Below are 26,905 nucleotides of genomic sequence, written 5' to 3' on the forward strand. Positions count from 1 at the left end.
TTTAACTGAGTGATAGAATTGTATTGTGTTTTTTGAGACTTATAGATCTGTGTGGGCAGCAGGCTTGCTCCTTTGAATGAAACTGAAATAGCTATGTAATCCATTGGTAACAGGAACTGGGAATGCAATGAAAACATTGACTATGCTAAAATTCATTTATCTTAACTGGTAACTCTGGGCATTACAGCATTTTTGCTTTCAACTGGAGAATTAGGGATGTGGGAATCAAATTCTTTGGAGATTTTAGATGATTTTTTTTTAGTTTGTCCATTGTTTGCGCTGGTCATTTTGATTCCAGTCCTTTATACCAACATAGAGAAAACACAGAGGGTGCTTCTCAGTTCTCCTGGTGAGTAGATGGAGTATGAACTGTGACACGGAGTTTGCTATTGTCTCAGCTTTGGGTGAATGGCAGAAAGAAGGCCAAGCATTCTTCTTCATTAAGAGATGGCAATATTAACTTCTTGTGATAATATTCTCTGCGGTGTATAGCAGAATACTGGCCTTTATTACCAAAAGATAAAGTCAGTTACCTTTCTCCAAGTTCTTCTGTCCAATTAGTTCAGGCAGTTGAAGTCTTGCCCCTGATCCTTTTCAGTGGGAAGTAGAGGTGGGAAAATCTAGTTCTTTATAGAGCAAAGAAAATAAGATCTGCTAGATTTTCTGCTTAGGAACACTGAGGGCAAGAAAGACAAAGGTGAGACAGGATTTTTTTCTATAGGATGGTAGTAGGTTAGTCAGACACGCAAAGAAAGGAATCCCTTAGGATCTGGGGATGAAGTATTCCTCCAAAATGTGGCCTTTATTAGTAACAGAGATGGAAAAAAGTCTGTTTTTTTCTTTTGAGTCTGTCTAAACAAAAATTGATAAATTACTTCCCCCCCTTCCCCCCCTTAGGAAGTCTTCAAAACTCTTTACTCATACGGGCCTATAGTGGTCTGTATTAATCTATGAGCTTTTTATGTTGGTCTGTCAAATTTTCACATTAAAAGCAGAAAGACTCCCAAATTCAAAAGCATCAGAAAAAAATGTTATTTTTGAAAATGGTGTAATAGCTTGGAAATAGAGAATGGAGCTGATGTACGCCGATGTTATACTTTAGTTCCAGATGAATCAGTATAAGCCATGTCCTCCTTAAGGCAGACAATTACTTGGCCACTTACATTCTCAGAATTCAGGTGCAATATGTAGTGTTATCAAATGGAATAAAGAGGCTGTGCAGAGAAAGTATTACATGTTTTGGCACCACTTTTAACGAAGTAACAGATATTCATAGCAGCTTAGTCATCAGACTGTCAGAATAACCAAAGACACAAACCCCAAATGAAATAATTACTCTGGAGGCGGTAACATATTAGAAGTGGTAAATTGCTTAATTACAGCTTTGGGACTTTCTGAGGTTCCATTCTAAATACATTGATTGTCTTGTGGGTGGAGTATATTGTATCAGTGGTGAATATACGCTTGGTGTGGGTTGTGGATCAGTTTTGGTAGGTCATCATGGAAACAGTTCACCCTGATGCGTTGAACCCTTTGATGCATTTAGTCCTACTACATATATACATTTTTATGTGTTTTGAAGATTCCCTATTGGGAGAACCAGACAGCTGCTTTGTATCTTTGTTTTTCCCTTTTTGCTTTTTGGTAATGCAGTTTTGATACACCTTATTTCAGTGAGGAATATTCTTCTTTGCAGGTGTGGATGTACTAATTCTGTCCTCACTCTTAAAAAATGCACTAGCAATAAATGGTAGCATTCTGTGTTGCTGTAACATTAAATGTTTGTTGGTCAGTGGATATCTCAGAAAAAATAATCATTGTGTACAATGGTGAGCTGGCTTTGCAGTTTTGCAGTCAGTAGATTTCATTTTACAAGGAAAAAAGCAAAATCCTTGTAATATAAAATATTGTTATTAATTTATGTGTTAATAAATTTTAATCTGTTTTCTCCCTGTGGTGATCATTACTCTGCCATTTTATATCAGGGCATGAAGCTAGATGAATGGTTTGGCCTGGAATGTACCAGCAGTCTAGGTTCTGAGCATCATGTACAGCATTAAAAAAAGGATCAGTCCCAATATATTTTTTTGCCATCAGGGGAGAAAGAATAAAAATTGAAGCTCAGCTCTATTGGACATGCTGGCTGTGTCAAACTAGTTAACTTACTAATGGTTGGGTTGATTGCTTTTGGCTTTGCATTTAAGCTATTCTTTAATTTTTTGTCATTCTGGCAATTGTAGTTAACAAAAAAAAAAAAAAAAGGTTAAGAATAAGGAAACCCTTGAAATCTTAAGAGGCCTTTTGGATTCCCATAATGCTTTAGGTTATAGAATCTGGATTTAAAAGAAAAACAACCTGATTTTTTTTTTATGCAAATGACAGTACAGAAAGATGCTACTTAGCTTTTTATAGCATATCATAAATCTTCAGGTGATTAGAGTCTAACTTATTTAATAAATTAGCAGTCAACCATGAGGGCTTTCTTTAAAAAAAAAAAAAATTGATATGTAAGGTATGTTATGTTTTCCTTGTCATATCAAACTTCCAGCCTGTCATGGATATAGGTTTTCTTATCATAGTACCTATTTTCCCCAGAAAAATCCTTCTATGGGTTGTAAGTGAATAAACTGTGTCCTTGCATATTTGTGTCAGGAATGTGTCTGTCAGTAACCCTCTTAACATCACTTGTGAGTTTGCTAGAGTCTAACCCATCTTTGTTTTTCAGGTTTATAGATTGGTAATAGCAAATACATTTGTATTCCAGGAAAATGCCAGAAACAATACTTAACTTAGCTTATGTCTTAATGGAAATTCTGTTATACGGATTTCAGTGGAGCTGGATCTGAATTTTAAAGCATTGCCTTTATGCTGCTCTTTTAGTCTTAACTCAAAAAAATCAAATGGGAACCTATCCATACTGTCATTTTTAAGATAGTGGGAACTGAACTGTTTCTACTGATTTTTACTGCAGTAATGTAGTTCAGAATGGACATTCACATGGACAGGATTTACAAGATCAGGTCTTCTGCATGACTAGCTACTGAGATCCAGAGTGCCTAGTAAAATCTTAAGATTAATTTCATTGCTCACATATGCGAATTGTTTGTAAAGGTGTGGACTATTTATAAAGGAGATGGAGATGATCTGTTAAAAATTTTTTTTTCAAGTAATGATGTTGGTAATTTTCTACCCAGTGCATGCATAGGTTAAGATGTTTGATTATTTAAAATGTGTCTGGATTAAATTTTAAAATGTATTTTTGAGACTTTGTTATTTTGTAGAAATTACTTTTTTTGACTGCATTGTTGTATTTCATAGAATATTTTTATTTTGCTGAAAACATTATTTGGTAAATTTATTCCACTCTATTTTTTTTCTTATTCGTTGAAGAGTACAGGTTCCTAGCACACTGGAGAATTTTTTGATTGACTTTCAGACAGCTGGTCCCATTGTAATGCTGTTTAATGTGATGAAAATTATTACAGAGACATATTCCTTTAGAAAATGTTACAGATTTTGCTCTTGGGAGTGTTTTGCATGTCTGCATTTTTTGGATGCTTTGAGGAAAAAAACCTTTATGAAATAGAGTAAAGGCTATACTAAGCATATAACACTTATTTTTGGCTGACATTACCAACTTTTTGGCCAAAGTACCCAGGTGGCTAACTAAAGCTAGGAATTTAATGAAACAGTGCAATTTTCTGGAGTTATCAGAGATTAAAGTACTGGAGTTTAGGCAACAGTTACACACTACTGTAAAATGAAATCTGAAAATTACTCACACATATGTGGAAACAAAATGTTAATGTTTGTCTTAAAAAGTTGGACTGAAGGAAGTAAATACTGTAGGTAGTACTACTAGATCAATTTGTGGGCTATTCCCGAAGAACAAGAAAAAAACACAAATGAACATGTTTAAACATAGTCATTACAGTTAGTGATATTCATACTTGCAAGAACTAAGTGCTACTACTGTTTTGGTAGTTGGCAGGGTCTCCATGCCACTGATGTTTATTTCTTACAAAGATTTTCACTTAAAAAACTAAATAGAATGAATGGCTAAGTGAATTGACGTAAGGGCATCTTCCTGTCTGCACAGCAAGATGAAGGGGCTCTAGGTTCTTTGGTCTGGACCTTATAGGAGACAAAGCTATAGAGATATAGAAGAACTTTTTGTCTTTTCCCTTCAACTGTCTTGTTCGGGTCTATGATATTCTAAGTGTATCTAAATATTTAGCAGTCATAGTTTTGATGGTTCTTCAGCAGTATCAGAAATCTGAGCAGCTACAGTCTGAGTTGGTGGTCATTTTTCTGAAAAAGTTGTTGGATGCTGAGGAAAACATGTAGGCATTGCTGTGGTTTAGATACCTGATTTTAAGTCTAGTGCCCAGTTGAGGTGGAAATTAATGGCTGTGGAGCATTCTGTGTGTTGCGAGAGATTACCGAAAATTGTCCCAGATTAGGAAGATTTAGGAAGAGGAATTAGGGAATTGTGACTGGCCGATTTTTTACTGGAGTAGCATAGCTGCAGTCTATGGTGTATTTACAGTTCAGAGCAATGGTTTATTCTAGATTTAAAAAATTCATAAGCTCAAAGTTTGATGTACAGTAAGGTAGTTTCTAGAGAAGTATGTTACCTTATATAATCTTTTCCTCTTCATTAGGAATGTACTCTAATGTACTAGAGGAATCAAAATCTGCTTAGAATTTTTTCCTATATCTAGTGTTCATTTATTCTTTATTAACTTCCAGTATCATTGTCATCTAGTATTTATGTGGCATGGGTGTTTTCTGGATACTGCTTCTCTATATTAGATGCCCATGAAGTTCTTCACTTTGTAACTGTGGAATAGAATAGAACGTTTCCTTTCTTTTCTTACTTTTTCTTTAAACTATTCAAGATGTGCTTGCATTTTAGTTCTAAGTTGAAGACAGCTTAGCTCCACTTTGAATTATTTTTTTGTCCATAGATGAAGCTGCTGGATGTTTTATGACCATTGCTGACTGGCTATAACCATAGGAACACAAACAGAAATTTAGATTTGTTATCTGAAAAAGTGTCATTAACCAGCCATTTTAATGTTTAGCCAAGATTAAGCATCTTTGTAAAGCATTAGCTATCTACGCAGCTTTTCAGCCTGCTTTTTTCCCTCTTAACTGTTACGAGCTCAGAACATAATTTCTGTAACCCAAATGTTGTGTTGGCACTACTTCAGTGTGCTCTGGGCTTGGGTGCTTTAGAACTTACTCAAAGACTGGCTTTCCAGTTATGCAAAGTTTGTAAAATTACAAACAGCATAGTATTCTATAATAACTAGTCTGAGATGACTGTAATGCCTAGTTCAGTGGTTAAAGAACTAGTTACTAGCTCACTGTAAGATAATGGATACCCAGCTTCAAAATCAACTTTAACAATGTGGCAAATCAGAAAGCTGTGGATTTTATCGTACTGCTTTGGGGCAGTTACACTGCCAAAGAAAGAATACTTCTGCATATATTTTAGGACCTGAATATGATTAATGTGTGATAGTAAGAGCAATTCTACTGCTCAGACTCCTGCAGCATACATTTCAGATTTTGAGGACATATATCTTAAACAGTAAAGTTTTATTTATTTTACTCTGCCTAATTAATTTTGTCGTCTTATAGCTTTAAATTGAAACAGTGTAGCAGAACACATTAAACTGATTCCTCATGATAAAAAATAATGTAGGCTCAACTATGCATATCAGCTACTAGTAAGTTATGCAGATATTTTATATCCTATAGTAATGGCATGCGGTATTTTGTGCTGATCATATGCTGTTCCCATGTACTTTTCTATTTCTCATACATAATTTTTACTTATCCTAATCTTTTATTTTGTTCAAAAGCATTTTAGAAACAGAGCCATGTGGAAAAAATACCAGAGCAAGCATAATCAAAAAATATACTGAATCGAGGATTGTATTTGATATATTTGCTGTTTAAAAAAACAAAAACAAACAAAAAACCCCAAACCCCACAACCAAAAAACCCCCCACCCAAGCAAACAAAAAATGGGTAATGTGTTCTTGTATTTATTTCCACTATTGAACTCCTCCTGTAACTTTAATGCCAGCCTAAAAGAAAACTACTCAGAGAGGCTTTTTAACTGTAGCATTTTCTTTCATTTCCATAGGCAGTTGTCAGTCTCTTGTGGAAGAAAGAGGGGCTATGACACAGCTTTCTTTTATTTCCTTCTCTTCAAGATTTTGTATATCACAGGCACCAGATGTTTTCTTTTGCAGCTTTACCGTGTTCTACTTTTCAGTGTGGCATTAGACAGAAACTGAAATGGGAAGTTGTGAGAGGGAAGGGTGATGAAAGAAGCAGTTAGGATTGGCATAAAATTGAACTTCTTACAGAGATTAAATGTAAATTAATTTATCATTTACTCAGCATTAGATCGGAAACCATTTTATATTTTAACAGCACAAAGTCATATTACACCACCAAAATTTCTGCCAAATACCACATCTATAGATGAAGTTCTGAAAGTAATATTTTCTAATATTCATGTTGGTTTTATGCTGATTAGGTCTGTGCTTACAATTATGCAGCATGGACCCATGGAAGAGAACTTAGAGTGACAGAGAGCATCTGATGTATATTTGAATAAGTGATTTAGAAAGACAATGCGCTTTACTCTAAAATTCTTGAGGAACTTTAGTAAATAATAGACAACTCAATAGCTAAATCCATTATATTCTTTAAGAAGTAGAAACAAGTTTAAACTGCAACATGCAAATTCAATTTGTTTTTTCTTTTTATTAATCTGTCACTAACTTTGACAGAAATATCCCTACTGTTTTTAGCACTGTCATGTTGCTTATTATTGGTTAGCTGTGGCAGTGTGTTGTGTTTTTCAGAAAATTAACCTTTCTTAAAACTCTACAATAAAATACCGGTGATTTATATTATAATCCCAAGCCTATTGAGGTAGGTCTCACATAGGCATGTTTCTTCTGACTGTCGTGTAGTGTATTTCTTGTTCTCAAGTGAACTTAATTTGGGGATTTAAACATGGTGCCAGAAACCTGCCAAGAGACAGCTGTAGTGCTGTTATGGTCTCTTTGAGCTGGGAAAAAGGTGTTGTTTCTTAGAAGTCTTGTCATTTTGTTAAAGGTATGTCTAAAGGGGGAGAGCCTTAGGTGTATAGTTTATTAGAACTGTGTCTATATATTATAAAAAATATTTGAAAATATTTAAGGAAGATGCAGGCTAAGGTCTCAAAGTCTCTGGCATTGCAAAATAGTAACTCCTATTGTTGGTTCAACCTGGAGAAGCTCAGCTATTCATCTTCCAGTCAGTGCTTTGTGCAATATAAAAATGATTGTACTAAAAAGAAATAAATTTTAAAAGGATGGCTTTTGATTTTTTTTTTTTTTTTCTGAAGCTGGTCTGTTTTCTGGTTATAAGGTCTTGTTGGGGATTCTTTTAGCTTTACAGTATGCACAGTCTTCACAAATTCTATTTCTAACATTAAAAACTGAGTAGAAAAGACAAATACTGTAAAAAGACAATCAGTTAGGCTAATCTATCTCTTTGTGCCTTAACGGGCTGATGCAAACACTTGAAGACAACTACAGGATAAATCTGTTTTTCAGATAGAGGAATTCATGCTTGTCTTTTTAAAAAATTATTTGTGAGCTTGATGTAGATTCTTTTAAAAAGAAAAGATTTTTATTTTATTTAGTTGTGCATACTTTTAGTTTTCTAGGCAAGTTTAAGTTACTTTTTTAGTAATAATAGATCAGCTTTTCTGTTATGTACTGTACCTGCAAACTTGTATATTAAGTGTCTGGTAAGAATTTTTAATACCATGGCAACACTTATTGATTAGAGATTCATTGTTGATTTTTCAGTGTAAATAAGTAGCGAAACAAACAGTGGTAGGACAAAGAAACCAGTCATAGAAGCAAATATAAAATTACCTACTTTCTTTAGCATAATAAAATCAGTGCAAGAAATGTATTCTATAACTTTTTTTTTTCCACTGAAAGTTCTAACATGGAAGCTACAGAGACATTTTCAGTGATCCTTTTGGGCACTGAATAATATTCTCTTCATTTGCCAAAATAGGATTAGTGAGTAGATCTCATTAGGAATTTGCACATGACTTTATTTTTATATAGATAAAAGGGAGCAAATTCCTCAAAGTCAAAGAAAGTCGGAAAAATAATATCTAAGAATCCAAGCAGGTAGAAAGCATTACTGCAAGGATATTTTTTTCAATGCCTGCCAGGCAAAATTAACTTGCCTTCTTTCTTAAAAGAATGTATGCTAAGTATCAGAATCAGGAAAGCTTCTGATAACTTAATGAATAAGATCCACAGCAAAAGATAATTAAACACTGAAACAATTTAAAAATATATTTTTTATCTGAGAACAGTCTTAACAAAATAAAATACATAATGGTGGTAAAGATTGTTTCATTTTCATTAAAAGTTACTCATAAACTTATTTGTTGTTAATCTTTTGTAGAAAGAAGTCTCATTATTAAAAAAGATAAAATGTAATGTTTTTGTTATGTACAAAGCTATTTGTAAAGGCATCCTTTATTCTTCGTGGCATATTTATGACCTGACCTTCTACCCCCATCAAACTTTAATCCTTAGAAACATTATAGTCCAGGTTTTCAAAAATAGAAGTTCACAACATACATTAGTCATCACCTTCGCCTTCTGCTTCCTTTGAAATTAATGCTACGTAAAGCACCCATTAAAATTGCACCCAAACTCACTGAATGTATAAGGATTGTTGGATAATCTCCCTCTGTTATAACAGCAATTTTTTTGCATAGTGCTCAGAACACATAGGAGTATTAGTGAGCAGATGATAAAAAAGAAAAAAATTTGCAGGCCTGAATAATTGCTTTTCCATTGTATAATCTGATGGTATTAAAGCTGTTTCGATATGCCAGCTTTAAAACAAGATGAAGTTTTATTTTGTACATCTTGGAATACATGTGTCTGCTGGAGAATCAGTGTCATAGTCACAAGTTAATTTATAGAGAGAAAGAAGCGGTTGCAGTCATTAACACTAATGCATATGTGTATACAATTCTTAGACATATGAAGGACCAAAACAAGAAGGTTGCCAATCTGAAGCACAATCAGCAAATGGAGAAAAAGAAGAATGCACAGTTGTTGGAAGAAGTTCGTCGACGAGAGGACAATATGACTGACAACTCTCAACATTTACAAGTGAGTTTATTTTTCAATTGTGTGTTTAAACCATCAAAGAAAGTACACTTCTGTTTCACTGTGTGTCTTGCCGGATGTATTTCACTGTGTGTCTTCCCACGGAGAGCTGACTGCTCTCTCCTTTCCTACCAGAAGATGCACTACCAATTTCAGTTGCACCCATGAAATATTTAATATTTAGGGTAAGGAAAGAACAACGGAATTTGAAGCCTTCTCACAAAGACCGTATTTTACTTATTTAAAAGCAAGTAAGTCATTATAGCTTGTTTTGAGGAGAGTCAGAAAATAGAAAAGTAATTATGCTTTCTGTATTCTATTTCTGTGCTATTCACAGCATTATATCCACCTGAGGTGAGGTTATATAGTGTGGTTATGAATGTTCAGCATGTTTGAATATGAAATAGTAGCCTGCTGAGGGTGGTTTTTTTTTTTTCTTTTTAACTGGGCAGACATCCGTGTGATTATCTCTGTAAAATACAATCTAATTTTTCAAGAGCATTCGATTCTATAACAGAATTTCTGCCATATTTTCCAGTGTGGAGATTGAATGCAACATTTGAGGCCTATGAGCCCCTTCCTGTTCTATGTTTCTAGATGTAGCTCTCACTTTAATTCCACTGTCTGGTTGTGCATTTTTGTATCAGCAGGGATATCATCATCTGGTTGCATACTCAGGTCATTTAATGAGAGTGATTTGATCTTATTAACTCTGTATGTGCAATTTAGAATCCTCACTCATCATTTTTATCTGGTGTACTTAGATGTAACACAGAGGAGCACCGCTATAGCTGTCTTTCGACAGATCTCTTAGAATCGTTACTGCACAGTTACTACATCAACAACTTATTTCTTACAGTTGGAAAGAAAAGATTCTGCTATATCTTTTTCATTTAAGATAGATGTTGAACCTTACTCTAGGAGAATTTCTAGAGTTTTTAAATTATTGAGTTCAGGCATTGAGATTTGAAAGATAGTTAGCTGATCTGGTTAAATGATATGTTACATTCTAGGGAATTTGTATTAAAGACCACAAAACATGTTTGATGCTTGACTTAAAAAATTGTTCTCTGAGATCTGACCATGAAAAACTATGAAGAGAAGTACTGATTTCTGTCAACATCATCAATGTCTCCATACCCAGTGTTTACAGGCAAGTCTAATTTACAGTGCAAAATACCAATTTTGCTTGATCTGGTTAATGTTACGGGTTTCTGGAAAACTTCTAATAGATGGAATTTGACCCTCACATGCTTCATAGGGTACTGTATTTCTCATGTGCTCCTATATGCAAAATAGAGAAATTAACACCACCTCTCTTCAGGCTTGTGTTGGTGAAACCGTATGTCAGAATCAAATTTGGGGAATGATACATTATTTATGCATCTGTGTAGTGTTATATATACTTTATAACCTTGGTCATTACATACCGATTGCATCACCATGCATTCTACCGCATGTGATATAGTAAGAAAACCTTGAGAAGTATTTGGTCTGACAGTATGATATAAAAAAATTAAATTTCAGTGTTGAGCAGCTACTTGTATTTAATGTGGTTCAGTAAAGAGAAAATATTGGAGCTTTAATTTTTCAGCATTATTTTGGAAATCTATCAGAGTGGTGTGATCACTAGAGAACAGAAGTCTTTCGTAAGGTCTTTATGTAAGGTCTTTATGTAACTGCTGTACTTGGAGCTTTCAAGTCGTGTGATGAAAATGGATCTGCCAAATGGTAGCAGCATGGCTGAATAGCCTGAATTTAGAAAGAAAAAAGCCTTGTCTGGGTGTATAGCTCCTCTACGCCATTCCCTTGCAATAAAGCATTTAGATGCTAAGAACAGTTTATGAAAACCAGTTAACTAAGAACTGTTATTTCTCTGTTATAACTGTTATCTCTCTGTTATTACCATGCCTTAAAATGTTAATATTTTAATATTGTTTACTTCAACATATTACTTTCAGTAATGTATGTGTGTATGTGTTGTGGCCCATCCTACACTTGCTGAGCTGCTGGGAAAGTGAAAAAGAGAGGATTCCAGCTGCTTCTGCCTATCGGGAGGTGCTTTGCATTCCCAACTCTTCCTCCAGTAGCTGCAGGAACAGGAGGAAGCAAGTGTTGGTTGTCTGCACTGCTGGCACGCTGGAACAGCTAATCCTGCCTTCTCTGGCAGAAGCAAAACAGGCAATCTCTTGCTTTCAACAGTTTGCTACCATAACTAGTTATTATATTTCCTGTGTCTAAAACGCGTCCTCATTTCTTCCCATGCCTTTCTTAATGTCTACCGTTGTGTTCATGCAGAGATGGATGTGTTCTCTGTTTGCAGTTTGCTTTTGTGAATTAGACTGGCTGTCACTGCATGGATCACAAATCCAGGCAAATCCACCTGAATGAAAATGGCTTGTTTGACTTTACAGATTGAGCCATAAAATACCTGGGGATGTGCAGTTGCAGATAGAAGTTTGCCTCTACATCGCTGTGATAGGTTCAAGCAAATACCTAAGGAAACAAAGTGAATTCAGAGGGATGGAGAAAAACTGTCAAACTTGATAAATATCTGGCAGCTTTTTCCTTCCCCAGCAAATGAAGATGCAGAGTTACTTTGTTCTAGCAGGAGACAGATGCCTTCAAAGGACCCTTTCCAAAATGGGCTTGATAACATGTGTCCTTGTAGGATTGCTTCTTTCCTAAGATTAAGGAAGATGGGGTAGTGGTAGTATATGGGGCTTTTTTTTCCTGTTCTTGTGAAGTAAAGGAATTGTTATTCTCTATGGAAGTTCCTTAGGGTTTGCTTCAGAAAATTAATCACAAAATTAATTGTTTCAGTAAAAGCTGATGATACTGCTTCTAAATCTAATGGAAACATGTCCCTGCCTCACATATTGGCAACTTGAGGTTTCCTTATCATTGCAAGATGCAGGGAGCTTTTAATTGTTCTGCATAAACACCATAGTGAACCTTGCAAGTAAAGCAAATAGTTTGACATTGAATAGTGGAGGCAACATGACTCTGATGTGCATTTATTCTGCTGATAGGAGAGTATTTTGATTAAAAGTTTTTCACTGGTATGGTTTATTTGTTTTATATGTGTAAGGTAGTTACAAGTATTAGGTGAGAGCATCAAGTCATATTCTTATACAAATCTGGTAAGTAGGTGGTTAAAAAGCCAAACAAACTCTAAAGCTCTATTCAGTTAACCTTGTTGTAGAAAGGAAATTTTTTCACAAAAGTTACTTAAAAAACTCTTCTTCCTCCATGGAGTTGTTTAAAGAGCAAGTATGTCAAAAAATGTAAGGTTTTCTTCTTAAAAAATTTGATCAAGAGTACTGGTGGATGCAGTTATGATTTTGATTGAGCTGTATGGCTTGTCATTTCAGGGTGATTTTGATTTGAGGCTTTTGTACCTGGTGACATAAAACTATTTAATGTATTTGGCATAAGATAAATGTTTACTCCTGTAATATTTAGCTGCAAATGCCTGGGTGCAGGGATGGAACACAGGCACTTTCTGCAGGTCCGAGTATGTAGCTACATTGTGAGTGTTATAGATTTGAACTCGTTTATGCATCTGTTCAAAAAGATACATATAATGCAGTATGTAAAGGTCAATTAATTTTATTTCCTACCAACCCAAGGGTACAATGCTTTCCCTAGGAAGCAGAATATAAACTGAGGTTCTTCTAGTGATGTGAACAAATACAGAATTCAAACTGGGATATGAGTGTTGACTAACTGAATAATCTGACAGAGTAGAATATTTGATCACTCTTGATACTACATTTCACTTTATAAATAATATATAGAGCTAATAACATGTTGTAACAGTAGTGATCTAAGGATTTAAGTGAGGCAGGATTTGTGGGGAGACTCATGATGTGAGGTATATGATATATTTGAAAAACAAGTTTCTGGGAGTTCTATGCATCTGCTAAATAAATTTAAAATTAATTGGTATTTTAATAAATACAGAATTAACATCTTAGTAAACCATAGGAATCTGACCACCTTCTGTTACTGTTTATAATACCTTCTACTATGTTTAGTAGAAACGGCCTATGTTTATAGGCATTTATAACTCATAGTGCTAGTATCTGTAGCGTGCCTGTTACATTTGTGAATGATGTATTGAGCTGTTAGAATAAAGTATACCCTAAAATTCTCTGGCCTGATGTAATGATTGTGTTTGGCTAGCTGTGATAAACTCACCTGAGAGCCGAAGAGCAAGTAGACTAGTCAAATTACATTAAATCCAGCCAAGCCTCAATCCCTTTTGCAGAAGTACTGGAAAAGATGTGTTAAGAAAGCTGGAGTAATTGTCCATGGAGCATTCAGGGAGTCATACAGGGCAAAGTGAAGCAATCAGTTGAAGTGCCGTCCATTTTATACAGCTCAAGTAGGGGCTGAAGCTCCAGCCATTCAGCTGTCCACTTGCTTTCTGGTAGGTTTGAAGAAGTTCAGAAGTCTTGTAGGTTCTTTGAAGCTTCAGTAGTATGTAATAGTTGCTGAGGCCTGTAGTATCATGTATATTTGTGACACTTTTCACTATCTTTTCAGATAAAAGCCTCTCAAAGCTGGTTCATATCCTAGCATCAGTGCTTGCAGGTCAAGTTTGAGCCTCTGGAGGCCCCATCTCACGGCACTCCAGGGCCACTGCTGTGATGGAGAGTGCCCAGGGATGCCTGGGGAGGGAATTCATTTTGGTCTCCCTCAGCTATCAGCTATAATTGTGAGTGATGCTTCAGGTGTGGTTTTGGGGGGTTATTTGGATCGCTGTAAAATTGGAAACATCAGGGAGCCAGACTTCAGATTAATTCTTGGGAATGAAGAATAGTTGTGAGGTTTTCTGCTTTTTCCTTCCACAAATCAAGGGCAGACCTGTGCAAATGTTGCCAAACGTGATGGTGATATATTACATAAAGCATCACAGCAGGAGAGCTGGTCCTTGAACACTTTATCATGAAATTTTTGAGAACATGCTTTCATTTTTCTCTCTTCTTTTTTGTCTGTCTTAAAAAGATAAGCCTTTTTGAGAAATGCTGAGATAAGAAATATACAGGTATCATGTCATAAAGTTGTACAGAATTCCTCAAAACTCTTTGCAGGATCTTGAAATGTTATAGGTTTAAGACAATCTTATTTCCTGAGATATATTTTTCTTGATTCTTGTACGGAACATGTTTGTTCCAGTAACACTTACAACAGTAGAATTGGGAAAGAAAACATTTGCATAACATTGAGAACTTGAGTGGGTTTGGTTTTGACTCTAATTTTCAAACCTGCTGTAATAACAACAACAACAAAGTCCTTTCTTTTCTCTGAACTATAAGAATGTGCATGTAATAATATTGCCATATGTCTTATCATGTAGCCTCAAAGGAAATTAAAAATATGCTGTTGTCTGATTATACTTTCGTAAATGTAAAGTATCAATTTAATAAGTGAATCGAACCGTATAGAGTCATATCTGTACAAAGTCCAGAAATACTGCTCTGTGGAAACTATGCAAACTGTCCAATGCATACATGTCACGAGAGGTGCAGGTATGAGTCTGAAAACAAAGTTAGAAAGTTTAATACCTGATTTTGGTCTGATCTACAAAGCTTCTGGGTGTTCCCACCTTTTCTTCTGGTTTATCTGCTCGAAAAGTTTTTGACTCTCCTAATGTTTTAAATGCTTGGGTTATTTCTCACAATTCTTTTAGGTACCTTGGGATTTTCTTTGGACAGAAATCCGCATGTTGAAAAAAGATATTTCATTAAAAAAAAATATTTTTTTGAGTGAGACAATGTGTAGTTCCCATTGATTTCAAATATCTTATAAAGGCATCTTGATCAGTGCTCTGAGCCTGAAGTACTGTGAAACAGACTGTGTACACACATACATTTTCCAGGTGTAAATGTCTAGCTTTTTAAGGAGTCCAGCATGTCAGCCTCTGTTTGTCACTGGACATACTGAGGCAAGGCAAGAATTCTAGTTTTTCAATAGTTTTGTACTGGTTGGAAATTTAGTCTTACGTAATGAATAAAACATGATCAGGAGAAAGTCCTGTCAAAAGAGATAGAAAAACTGGGTAGTTAATATTACTGCTGTCTGATTCTTGCCATGTGAATATCTGTGATATCTTACTCACTAAAAATAGCTCACAAGAGATTTCACAGCTAGTCAACGTGAATTCTTAAACTTGGATTTGTTTCTTTATTTTTCGCTCTGTGCTTCAGCATGTAATTTTCATCTCCATAATAGTTCTAGAAATACAAGATATACTGAAGACATAGCACATTGCCATATGTTATGTCTGTGTCTCTTAAAATAAAACAGAAGCATGGCCTAAACAAGAGGTATACCTGACATTAATTTATTATGATTTTTCTCTTAATGCAGTGTGTTTCCTACTGCATTGTCTCAAAGACTTTGGAACTGTAATATTAATAAAAAGAGGAAGCTAGGGAATGAGGTGAAATCTTGCAAATAAAAATGAACAGAGCAGTGTAACCAGTTCAGAGGCAGAGGAAACAGTTGTGACTTATGCAGACAGGCATTAGTGTATGTAGTTGACATAAGGCAGGAGAGAATTCATTGCATAAACACACAGCTTTGTATTTATTAGTGCTGAAATACATACGCAGTGAGAAAGTTCAACCTTTTAAGAGGTTAAAATCATAAATTATTGTATTATAAGTGAGTTCTATTTTAAGCATGCATCTGAAGGTGGACCTATACCTCTCTGGAAGGCTTTAATAATTCCAAGTGTTTAGGAGATTCTGTATGTTTCTGTCTTCAGAAGGCTGGTCATTTTGGGGGGGGAAGACGGAGGTAAGATTGGGATTTTGCCTTTTACACCATTCCTCTCTGATTTCCACAATGTGTATGTGTGAAACGCAGATTGTGGTCTAGCTCTAGTGAGGAGAATTGCTCCCTGCTTCTCATTCAGTTGTGGGTAGAGGATAAGGGGAAATACATGATTTTTCTTTCTCTTGGTTTTTCTTTCTCGGTATTATGAGTGATCAGAACACACAAGTGAGATATGCTGGAGATAGACTTGTGGAAATATGTACAGGGGCAAGAGAAAAGATAAGATATGGCCTGCAGTGCTTGTGAAGATCTTACCTCTTGCTAAGATTTCTGCTTTCAGACAGAAATATTTTGAAACAAAAGCTGGGCTTTTTGCAAGTCTGTAAGAGTCAGTTGCAACAAGTCATTCAGTCTTTGTGTAACTTAATAAAGAATTGTAAGGTTTTGGAGCCAGTTCAGTGACAAATTCAGAAGATGGGGTAAGCTACAGCTAGAATGAAGTTCTCCCTTTAAAGCTCCCATGGATTTGCTTGTGGAAAATACATAATAGAAACTTATTTGTATCATGGTTGTAGTGAGTTAAAAATTTATTTTACCAGAACGTTTCTACAATTAAAGCAGAAGCTTAATGATGCTCCTGACATTTAAGATCTAAGACCATGATGGTCTTGTGTTGTACATATCTTAATTAATATTGTAGCCCATGCAGCAATATTTTCAACAACGAGCTTATTTCCAAAATTTCACACTAAATTGTAATTTTTTTTGGCTGGATACATTTGTTCAAGCTGTTGCAAATACTTTTTAACAAGTGAATTGATTCCAAGTGCAAGTGAGCAATTTTTTAAATTTTTGACGAAGTTCTCCATATATAGTCTATTACAGTAATGAGCCAACATATGAAGAGATGTAAAAGTCAGTATTTTATGCTCATTTTTTGCAACACATCTACAGAATTCTCTTCAATTTGTAGCTTAAAAACTAAAATATGTTCTTGTATGCTTCTGTTTTCAAACTATAGGTTCCTTGGGGACTGTAAAGTTTCATCTTTGAGTGATAAGCGGAAGTTTGTTCAATCTGTAAGAAAATTAGTGTTCATATACATATCAAATAGTTTTACCGTTATAAAGCAGAGTTATGTACTAGCAAATGGAGATAACCTAACACAGTAGATTGCACAATTGTGTGCATTAGTGATATGTTAATGGTCACTTCCTTTAGCATTTCTCTGCTTCTCTAATTATAGCTGGAATTTGCCAAGACAGAGTGTAGCTAATAACTACAACCTCAAAAATGTCCAGCCTTCAGCAAAATGTAGTGCTTATTATAAATTTCACCAATTCAGGGAACTTTTTTTCCTCTTGTGAATAGCTAGGAAAAAGGCAGGAATTGCATTTTCTTAAAGCAGTCATTTTCATGTAGCTGTATATAGATTTTTAATAGACATTTTGAAAAAGTAGGACTTAAAGCTATCTTTTCTGTGACGCATTGATAACATCTATAAAAAAATCCTTGAGTGGAGACTCAGGTGGTGGGTAATAGAAAAAATGACCCTGTGATGATGCAGTGCAATATATTAAAAAATGATCACCAGATTAGACATGCATACTTAAAAAATCAGACTAATCAATTCAGACAACTGAAGACACAACTAGTGTACTTATCTTCAGATTTCTAACATATTATAAATATAAATTCATATTGTAAACACGGATGGGCATTTAGGAATTTTCCTTCCTTGGCCTGTGAAAGTTCCATAAGTTGTGGATAAATTCCATATGTGTTGCTGAAACGTGTGTTGAACTTCAGCCAGTAGTTTAAGATGATGTTGAAGAAAGTATTTCTAAAAGGTTTCAGATGAAGAAAAGTATTTGAGAGTCTACAGAGGGCGGGAAGGTTGATTGGTAGGTCTGAGGATCAATACCAGAAGTGGTTTTTTTCTTTGGGGATTTACTTTGACATTTGTTTTCATTGTGCAGTGTAATCCCCAGAAGCCCAAACTACTCTTGTTATAAAATGTCCCTATAGACAATATGTGAAAATCTCACTTGAAGGTCAGTTTCTACGAGACTCACAATCTCTTAAATCTTTTTTCCTTTGTCATAGTTGGTAGGCTGACAGAAGTGATTCAGTGTTCTGTGCTATGTTCTAACCAGCTATAATATAAAAAAAAAAAAATTGGTGGATGAAACATTATCATTACAACTGTTGTATGTAGTTGTCATGTCCTTTCTTTTGTCTAGAGTATTATGTTATATGAGTGCGCATAAAATCACGTTAATTTTATTTTTAGAACTATCCCAATGTATTACTTTTGGATTTCCAAGCAATTACACAGTACTATAGAACATTATATAAAATTATTAATACAACCTTTGCACTATTACAAGGACTTCTAGACCATCCCATATCAGAAACTTTGAATACTGACTTTCTCATCTTTCTCTGTTTCTCCAGTTAAGTCAGAAACATGATTTTCAGTGTTGTCTAAGTAATGTTAATTCACTGACTTCAATACCCAAAAATAAAACCTTGACATCTTGATTTGCCACAAAGTTAAGTTAGTATATTCTAATATAATTATTTAGGAATCTGTGAACTACAACTACTGACAAGTATTTTATGTTTAGATGAAATAAGTTACTTCTACTATGTGCTTTAATAAGTGCTTTCTTACTTGAAAAGGGCATATATGGCAAGGCACTGCAAGAAAAAGATCCCGTCGGAAAAAACAAAGCTGCAACAATAGGAAACAGGAAAAATTTAATGTGATACACCTTTTTTTCTCCCCCTCAATATTTATGTAATAACTCACACATGTGGGACTCCTGTAGTCTCCAGGGGGCAATCGCATTCAACATGCATCAAAAGAAATAGTTCAGTTAAACCAACTCTCCCCACCCAGCAATAATTACCACAGGTTTACACTGAGATATAGTTGCATAAGGTTAGTCAGTAGGGCATCTGCAAATCAAGTCATATGTCAACTCTACATCAATAACCTCATTATAATAGATGTTAATATTTCAGCACATGACTGTCCAATATAGCATTCCATGTATAGTTCATTTTTAACTTTTACATTGACTTATAGCTTGTCTAATATTTTACTAACTTAGGTATTTAAACACTCTATATTACATAAATTATAATCAGTGACAAAAACAATGATTTAGATTGAAATTCTGCAAAGTGAAATTGCAATAAAATGTCTGACCCTATTTGTGTAGCTGTCTTCAATATAAGATGAATATAGCAGATTTAACCCTGTAATATAAAAGCAGTATAATGTCAATTTGTATTAGTGTAGATTTGCCAATTTAGGTATTGCTTGAAAATGTTACCTGTGGTTTTTTTTTATTTTCAGTTTTCACAGATGAAAGCTGTTTTCCTACGTATAAACTAGCAAAAAAGTAATCATCTTCTAGAAACACAACTGATTAGCTAAATTCTATGAAAACTATATCTCTATATACTTGGTTATATGCGTAGCTTATCCATGGGCTATAACATTTTTTTGTTGGAAGCTTGATAGGCTGGATGAAAATATAAAAAGCTTTTCAAAAACCTCCTTGTGGTCTGCATCAAGCTCAGATTTCTAGCTGGTTTCATAATTTGGTCTTTGTTGTATAAACCTGTTTGTAACCAGTGCTAGCTATTGCTGCTGTTGTCACTCTCCATAGATCATTTTGAATAGCATGCAAGTCTGTTACCAATACATCTAGTCAGTAACAAAAGTTCTGCTTGAGGTAAGCCTAAGTAGAATTATTTTGGCTGGTTGCTAATAAGCGAGATTTATACCACTTATCTCTCATTACAAGTGTTCTGTAATAGCCTTATACACTATTACTTACAGACTACCTCGTGTTACAGACTGGAAAGAGAAGGGAGCTGAAGGTGCTTCTTTACATAACCTTATCTAGAGCACTCCTACCTTGGAAATTTTTCTTGAAGTTATTTATTGTAACTGCATCTTTGCTTTGACAAGCTTTCATGTGATAGATTTCATTAGAAGATTTTGGGACCAAATTTTACTGTTACTCTTTGCCAGTCTCTTTTTTTTTTTTGAATGGTTTCGTTTTAGTTGGGCAGAATTTAGCCAGCAAAATTTGTGATGGTAGAATAGATAAGCCAGGGAAAACGGAGATGATTTTCAAATCTCAAGCTGAAACATGAGATACTGGAGTTAAAGAAAAAAATACTTCATTTCTAATTAAACAAATATTATGTGATCAGATTAAACCTAACTAGAAACAAAGAAGTATTGGCCACCTACTGAAATTTGTAGTAACTTAGAGCAAAGTCATATTTGGTTATTGACTTCTTAACCATGGAAGTATGAAAGTAAATTGTTAATACTTCAGGTTCATAGCTGTTTTGCAATACATGCAAGATAAAACAGTATGCACAGGCTGCCAGAAAATACTATTTGTGACTAAAAGTAAAGTTAAAACTTCTAGTCTTCAATTAAGAAACCACACATGTGACATAGCATGCTTTAATAACAGATCTCATACTATTTTACAGAATAGAGGTATAACAAATATATTGAAAGAAACTGAGGCACAAGGAATAAAGGTTACATGCACTGTGTCCCAGGTGGCTGATGAGGAGCATAGATTTAGTCTTAGTCTATGCAGTGTTCCATTTACTGGTCTGAACTGTTAACTGGTAAGATTTGTAACTGTTAACTGGTAAGATAATGTTTGCTAATGAATTGCTACTGAATGAGGTACTTAGTGCAGGTACTTTTAGTCTAGTGAGCAATTGGAAGATCGGTCTTTAGCATGTTAAAGACTACATACCTCATTAACTATTTTGCAGCAGCCAGGCAGTTTTACTAGGTCTGGAATAGCTGCATATGAAGAAAAAGAAAAGAGTACTGCCATTTGTGGTTTAGATTTCTTTTACAATTAATTTAGCTTTTTTTTTTTTTTTTTTAACCTGGATTATCATGATAATTAAATAAGTCAACAACAAACAACACTAGAGTGCAGTACATTACAGTTTATAGAAGGCTGATGTTTATCTGTTCTTTCGAGTTACAGCTAGGGTCCTTACTGCCTTAACAAGCATTTCTTTGATCCTCTACTTCTGTTTGTATTTTTCCATTTCTGTTTTTCCTTGGGAAACATTTTGTTCAGCTTTCTGCATCTGAAAAAAACTCCTTCCCTAGAAATACCTTGGAGAAAGCCCAATATGGATATTGTTGAAGTTCCAATGTTTTCACTAAATAATTGTGTTAATACAATTGGAGGTTTTTTTCCTGACACCTTTCATAATTTTCAGTAGGGAAAAATGAACTTAATTTAAAATATATTTGATGTAGATGAACTATAAAAATGTTAACTTTGACTCTTAAACACCAAAAGTATGCACAGAATACAGAACTTTTTCATATTCTCTTCTAAAAAATACATATTGAGTAATTCTTTGTATTTCTGTGGGTATTTTAGTGACATGAGTGACAAATGCTTTTACAAATGCATTTGTTCGTTAGTGGGGTGGAGTTTTATTAAGCAGTATTATTCAGTGTCAGCCAGTCATGTTTCTTTTCACAGTTGCATATTGGCATAATGAAAGAAGCATTTTACACCTACTCTTTAGCTGTCCCATACCTTTGAGAACCATGTTAAGAACTCTCATAATTGATCCATCTAGAAGCTATGACAAAGAGAAAAGCCAGGTGTATGTGATCCCCCTCATAATTTTTTTTTTCTTTAAACTTCAAAGAGACTTTATAACACCAGGAACAGTGTGTCACGTGAGTGCTGTAGTCCCTTTGTTTTGAAGAAAGAATTTTGTGTTTTCCTGCATATGGGGTGAATTCCTGGCTCTAGTAAAGTTAATGGGAATTTTGCCACTGCCTTGTCAGACAAAGGTTTCTGACATGAAGAGAAAAATAATTAAAAAAAAAACCCTGTACAGACAAAAAATAAACTTAAAAGGTCATTGAAAAAGCAGATCTCAAGTTCAAATGGAACCAGTCTGTTGTCATTCATCATTTACATCTGATCTGTTGTAATTTGTGAGAAAGTCCTTCTGCAGTCAGCTGTAAGGATTGTCAAGATTGGCTTTTCTGTCTGGGTGTTCTTTTATAAGAACATTTGGCTGCCAAGTCCAAGCAAATGTCATTACTTCCTTTAATACAGACATTAGAAAATCCTGCTAGAAGGCTGCTGTCTGGTTCTCATGTTTTCAGCATAGGCATCAATCCCTTATGCATGATGGCTTCGTATACGTTTTTTTAAGAAACTGATGAACAATGAAATAATTAGTGCTATAAGCAGAATAACTGATATCTTAAACTCCTTCTCTTTTGTATCTTTTATCTAAATGTGAAATAAGCATATCACAAGAATACTACAAAGGTAGCATATAAAACATCACCCAATAGCTTCCTATCTAGAAAACTTGCTGTGTATACGTTCATGGGATACCTGGATGGAGGTATCCTAAATCCATTGTGGAAGGATATGAATTATTACCTATTCTTAGCTGCTTGAGATAAGTTAACTTGTGGGTGTTGGTTCTGTAAGGGGCTGTATTCCAATTTTCAACTGCAAATTACATTCCTTACTTAATTGAAGTGTGCACAAAGTACCTATTAAATTAAAACACATTGAATTACCTAGTTGACAGTCAGGTGAAATAACTTATCTCAAATCCTGAAAATGTTTCTTAAAAGCTAAAAAGGAAAGTTTCATGTAATTGTCCTGGATGATCCCATGTATCATTATATCCCTGTTTACTTTGCTGTGGTACTTTGAAAAGCCAGGACGTTATAAAATACACATGAAGACATTTAAATAATATTTATTTCTGCAACTTCCTGTTGCAGAATTATCCTGCAGTAATGCTCTCCTGGTCATAAAGTTAGCGGTGTCCCTCCTCCCTGCAGGGGGGTTGGACTAGATGACCTCTAAAGGTCCCTTCTGACCCAAACCATTCTATGATTCTATAATAAAGGAGGTAGGGACCATATGCAAACATTTCGATACTAATGCCAATCATGGTAAGGAGACAAGCTGCAGCTGAAGTGGGAGGAGAACCAGGAGGCAGGACTGGGGATGGGAGTGGGCACAGGCCAGTATAGCCAGGGCTGAGGGGCCAGGCCCAGGGCTGAGCTGAGGTGGCCCAGGCCTGAGCTGAGGCGAGGCCCAGGGCCTGTAGGCAGGTGGTGGAGGAAGACTCCAGGTGATGCCAGTCAGGGCTGTTAAGGCCTGTTGGTGCCCGCAGGGCCCTGAGAGCAGCCTCCCCCTGTCCCTGGCCTTCCTGTCCCCCACTGCCTCTGGGAGGTCTGGCCTCTGAGAGGACTGGCTGTGAAGTGACCTATTTGCTACCGGGTGTCAATGAGTTGTTTCAGGGGACAGGGTCTGTCCACAGTCCCAGGCATGACTAGTGATGAACTGCATCCAAGGGCCACCAGGGAACCCAGTCAAGAGAGCAGGAGACAGGGCCAGAGGCCTGCCTGGGGACAGCAAGCTGCCATGTGCCTTCTGGGTCCACTCAAGAGAGGAGACGCTGAGAGCCAAGGGCTGACAGGAATGGAGACAGGTAAACCAACAAAATAGTTCTGGCAAATATATGGTATAGTATGTAAACTGTTTCCTCCACCTTACTGTTGGTTTGACCAAGTTATTTCATACAGAAAATCCTTCAGTCTGAAAGGGGAAGTGCTGAAAGGTAAAGACTTTCTGGAGCCTCTGTACATCCTTTTCTTTGTCTGTCTTCACTCTTAATATTTTAGCCAGGCAGTGCCTACTAGAAATACCCTGTACCGCTGACATATATCTCAGTTGGAAATATCACTCAAACACAAAGCAAAACCCTCAAGATCAAAAAGGGAACATCTTACATAAAAATAATGCTTTAATTTCAAATAGTTGAATAGCAGTCATTCAATTAAACCCTTTTAAGTAATTGAAGTATTACTATATGGTATATTTATTCTTGCTATCTTCTATGATGAAGAGCTATCATTAATTTTTGACCTGAAATTTCTGTGAAAGGAACAAGTAGCTTAAACGATAGCCTGTAAATCTGTGTTTGTGTTAGACTGCAACTACACTAGATTTAGTTAAAGGACACAGGTGTAAGTGCCTCTTCATTTAAATCAGCTTTCTTACAGTTCTGAATATACATCATCCAAGTTCATATATAGGTGCAACTTTGCCCTCTCATGCCCAGTGGTTGAGGTATGTAATGTTGATTGTAATGCAGTAAACTACTGGTGGGTAGACTCAATGCATGTTTTTATAAGTTATGTACACAGCTACCTTGAAGCATTACAGCACATTTGCTTGCATGTTTGTAGTGCTTTTTCCTTGTGAAAGGAAAATTATGAGAAATGAGAAAACTGCCATTTCAAAAATTTTTAAGTTTTTAAATATTTTCCTCCCTTTCCCTGATTTAATAATACATTTACATATTCATTTTACAGACTTTTTTTCTTGCTCATGTTCCAGGATTAATGCTGTAATTACACTGTTTGTTACACATGTATTAAATTTTCCTTCACAGGTTATACCACATGTGCAGTGACCGTTCGTCCTCTAACCCAGATATGGATATAGCAAGTATAAATCTATCTGTCTCCTCTAGCAAGGTTCTGAAGAGTCTGGTGTCTCTGATAGGGTGTGGGTTTTGGTTTGTTGTCTTTTATTTTATTTTATTTAAAAAAGGAAAAAAAAAATCTTTTTTCTGCTCAAATTTATTGTTCCCAAGACTGGTTCTTGAGTAAAAAACAGCTGGCCAGATGTTTCATACAGTGATTGAAAGTCAGTAAATCAGGCTGAATGTATAGCGTTTGTGCTTTAAAGGAAAGCGTAATCAATAATAAATTCAGTGAGCTCATAACAAAGGACTTAAATTTTTTCAGAATGTTAGGATATTGCAAAATAGCTCAGTATTTTCATAAAAATATGAGATGTTTAGCACTGAAAATGTATTCAGAAGGAAAGAAAAAATTTCCTCTCCCTTTTTAGTGTAATGCACTCAACAAAATCTGAGTCAAACTAGGTCCATAATATGAATATGTGAGCTTATACATGCTAGTATGAATCCTGAATGCGTCAAATTTATTTATCTATAATAAATTACGTAGAATGCTCCCATATATGTAGAAGTTACAAATTGTGGGGAAGAAGTGGTGTTTGTGTTTTATGTGTGTTTGTGTGTTCTGGAAAGAATCTTTCTTTGGTAGAATTAATATTTGAAATACGAACAAATGGAAGTCTGCTTAAGAGAATATGAATTTTCTGAGGCTTTTAGTCTCAGTCACATTCAGTATCCATGTTGCTGTTACCTTTTTTTTCTGCCATCTGACTATTCCTCTACACTTTCTCAGACATGTAGTTTTGTCAAAAACTTCATTAACATTCGCACAAAGCCTTGTCTTTATTGTTCATATCTTTTAAATGATCCAAATGTCTTTATGTATGTTGGTATCACACAATCGCAAGGGTTGGAAGGGACCTCGGGAGATCATCTAGTCCAACCCTCCTGCTAAAGCAGGTTCTCCTAGAGCATGTTACATCTTCATATTTATGTCTTTATTCCCAGTATTGAATGCCTAAGGAATATTGTTTCGGTGCGCCCATAGGTATTAACAATCAACACATTCTCATTTTTCATAAACTACTGTAATATCCTTGACAGATGCCCCATTCAGAGAACCTTTCAAGTTCACTTTTTTTTCTTGCTGTAAATGAAGTTTCACAATTCATGAGGTAAAGCTGGAAAGCAAGCAAAGTGCAGCTTCTGTTGTCAAATGTGGTACAGCTGTGGTGACTACTACTGATATTAACCACTGATACTATACTCTCTGTAGTTGTTCAGTATTTTCAGTCAAATAAAGATACTGAATATTAGCCTATGCTGATTAAATAAAATGAAACTGAAACCTAGTTTAAAAACTGGGGACTGACAGATGCTGTAGCAGTTGACATTTTACCTGGACTCACTATGCATGCTGGAACTACAAGAACCAAGAAATACATTATATCTGGTTTTGGGTTTTTTTGTTTGGTTTTTTTTTTTCTTTCCCCCTAAAAAAGGAAACTGCACAAAAATAAGGAAGTTGGTCAGAAAGAAATTTAAAAGGACAGGCAAAGGAGTAAAAGCTTTACAGGCATCGTGAAGGCTATTTAAAGAAAATTATATTGGCTTAGAGGAAATGGATACCACCTATCAAAAACTACTTTAGGAAGACCAAATGGAAACCAGCATAGTTAAGCACTAGGATAAAGGAAGCTATCAAAAACAAAAAAAAAAATCTTTCCAAAAAATGAAATTTGTCCAGTTGAGAAAAATAGAATCATAAAACCTGTAAAAAGCACAAATAGGCAGACCATGAAATGCATGAAGTACAATAAGGAGTAAGTAATGAAATGCATTCAAACTAGTAATTTCCCAATGTGTCAGAAGGCGGAAGGCTGCCAGAGAATCTATAGAGCCAAAGATAATCAAGACACATAAAGAGTGCTTTCAGAAAATAAGGTCATGAGGTCAAAAAAAATTAAAGACATTTCTTTCTCCTGTGTTCACAGAAGAGGAGCTTGGGTAGTTTCTGCTTCTGGAACTCTTTCTTTATGGGCAAAGTATTGGAAGATTTATCTCAGAGTGAGGCTACAGTAGAAGAAGTTATGCAACAGCTACCAAAATTAACAATGCCATCATCATAGGATCAGTGGATCAGAGGATAATTCAGGTTGAAAACGACCTCAAAGGGACCATGAAGTTCAACCTCTTGTTCAAAGCAGGGTGAACTTGCGGTCAGGCCAAGTCACTGTCAGAACCAAGTAGTTTTCATTCGAAACTTCTTGGAAATTAGGGGTGAAATACGTGAATTTGTAACTCCAGTATATAACTTGCATAAATTTTCCTTTTTG

General features: G+C 35.3%; 1 protein-coding gene across 1 annotated transcript in view; it reads left to right on the plus strand.

Moving 5' to 3' along the window:
• ERC2 (ELKS/RAB6-interacting/CAST family member 2) overlaps window positions 1–26,905 on the plus strand; it is a 362,739-nt gene that overhangs the window by 220,628 nt on the left and 115,206 nt on the right. The window contains exon 16 of the mRNA XM_035894657.1: window positions 9,092–9,227. Within this exon, the coding sequence (XP_035750550.1) occupies window positions 9,092–9,227 (136 nt within the window). The remainder of the gene's footprint in view (window positions 1–9,091; window positions 9,228–26,905) is intronic.

Source organism: Egretta garzetta, unplaced genomic scaffold (genome assembly GCF_000687185.1).
Source record: "Egretta garzetta isolate BGI_Z169 unplaced genomic scaffold, ASM68718v1 scaffold215, whole genome shotgun sequence".
NCBI lineage: Eukaryota > Metazoa > Chordata > Aves > Pelecaniformes > Ardeidae > Egretta > Egretta garzetta.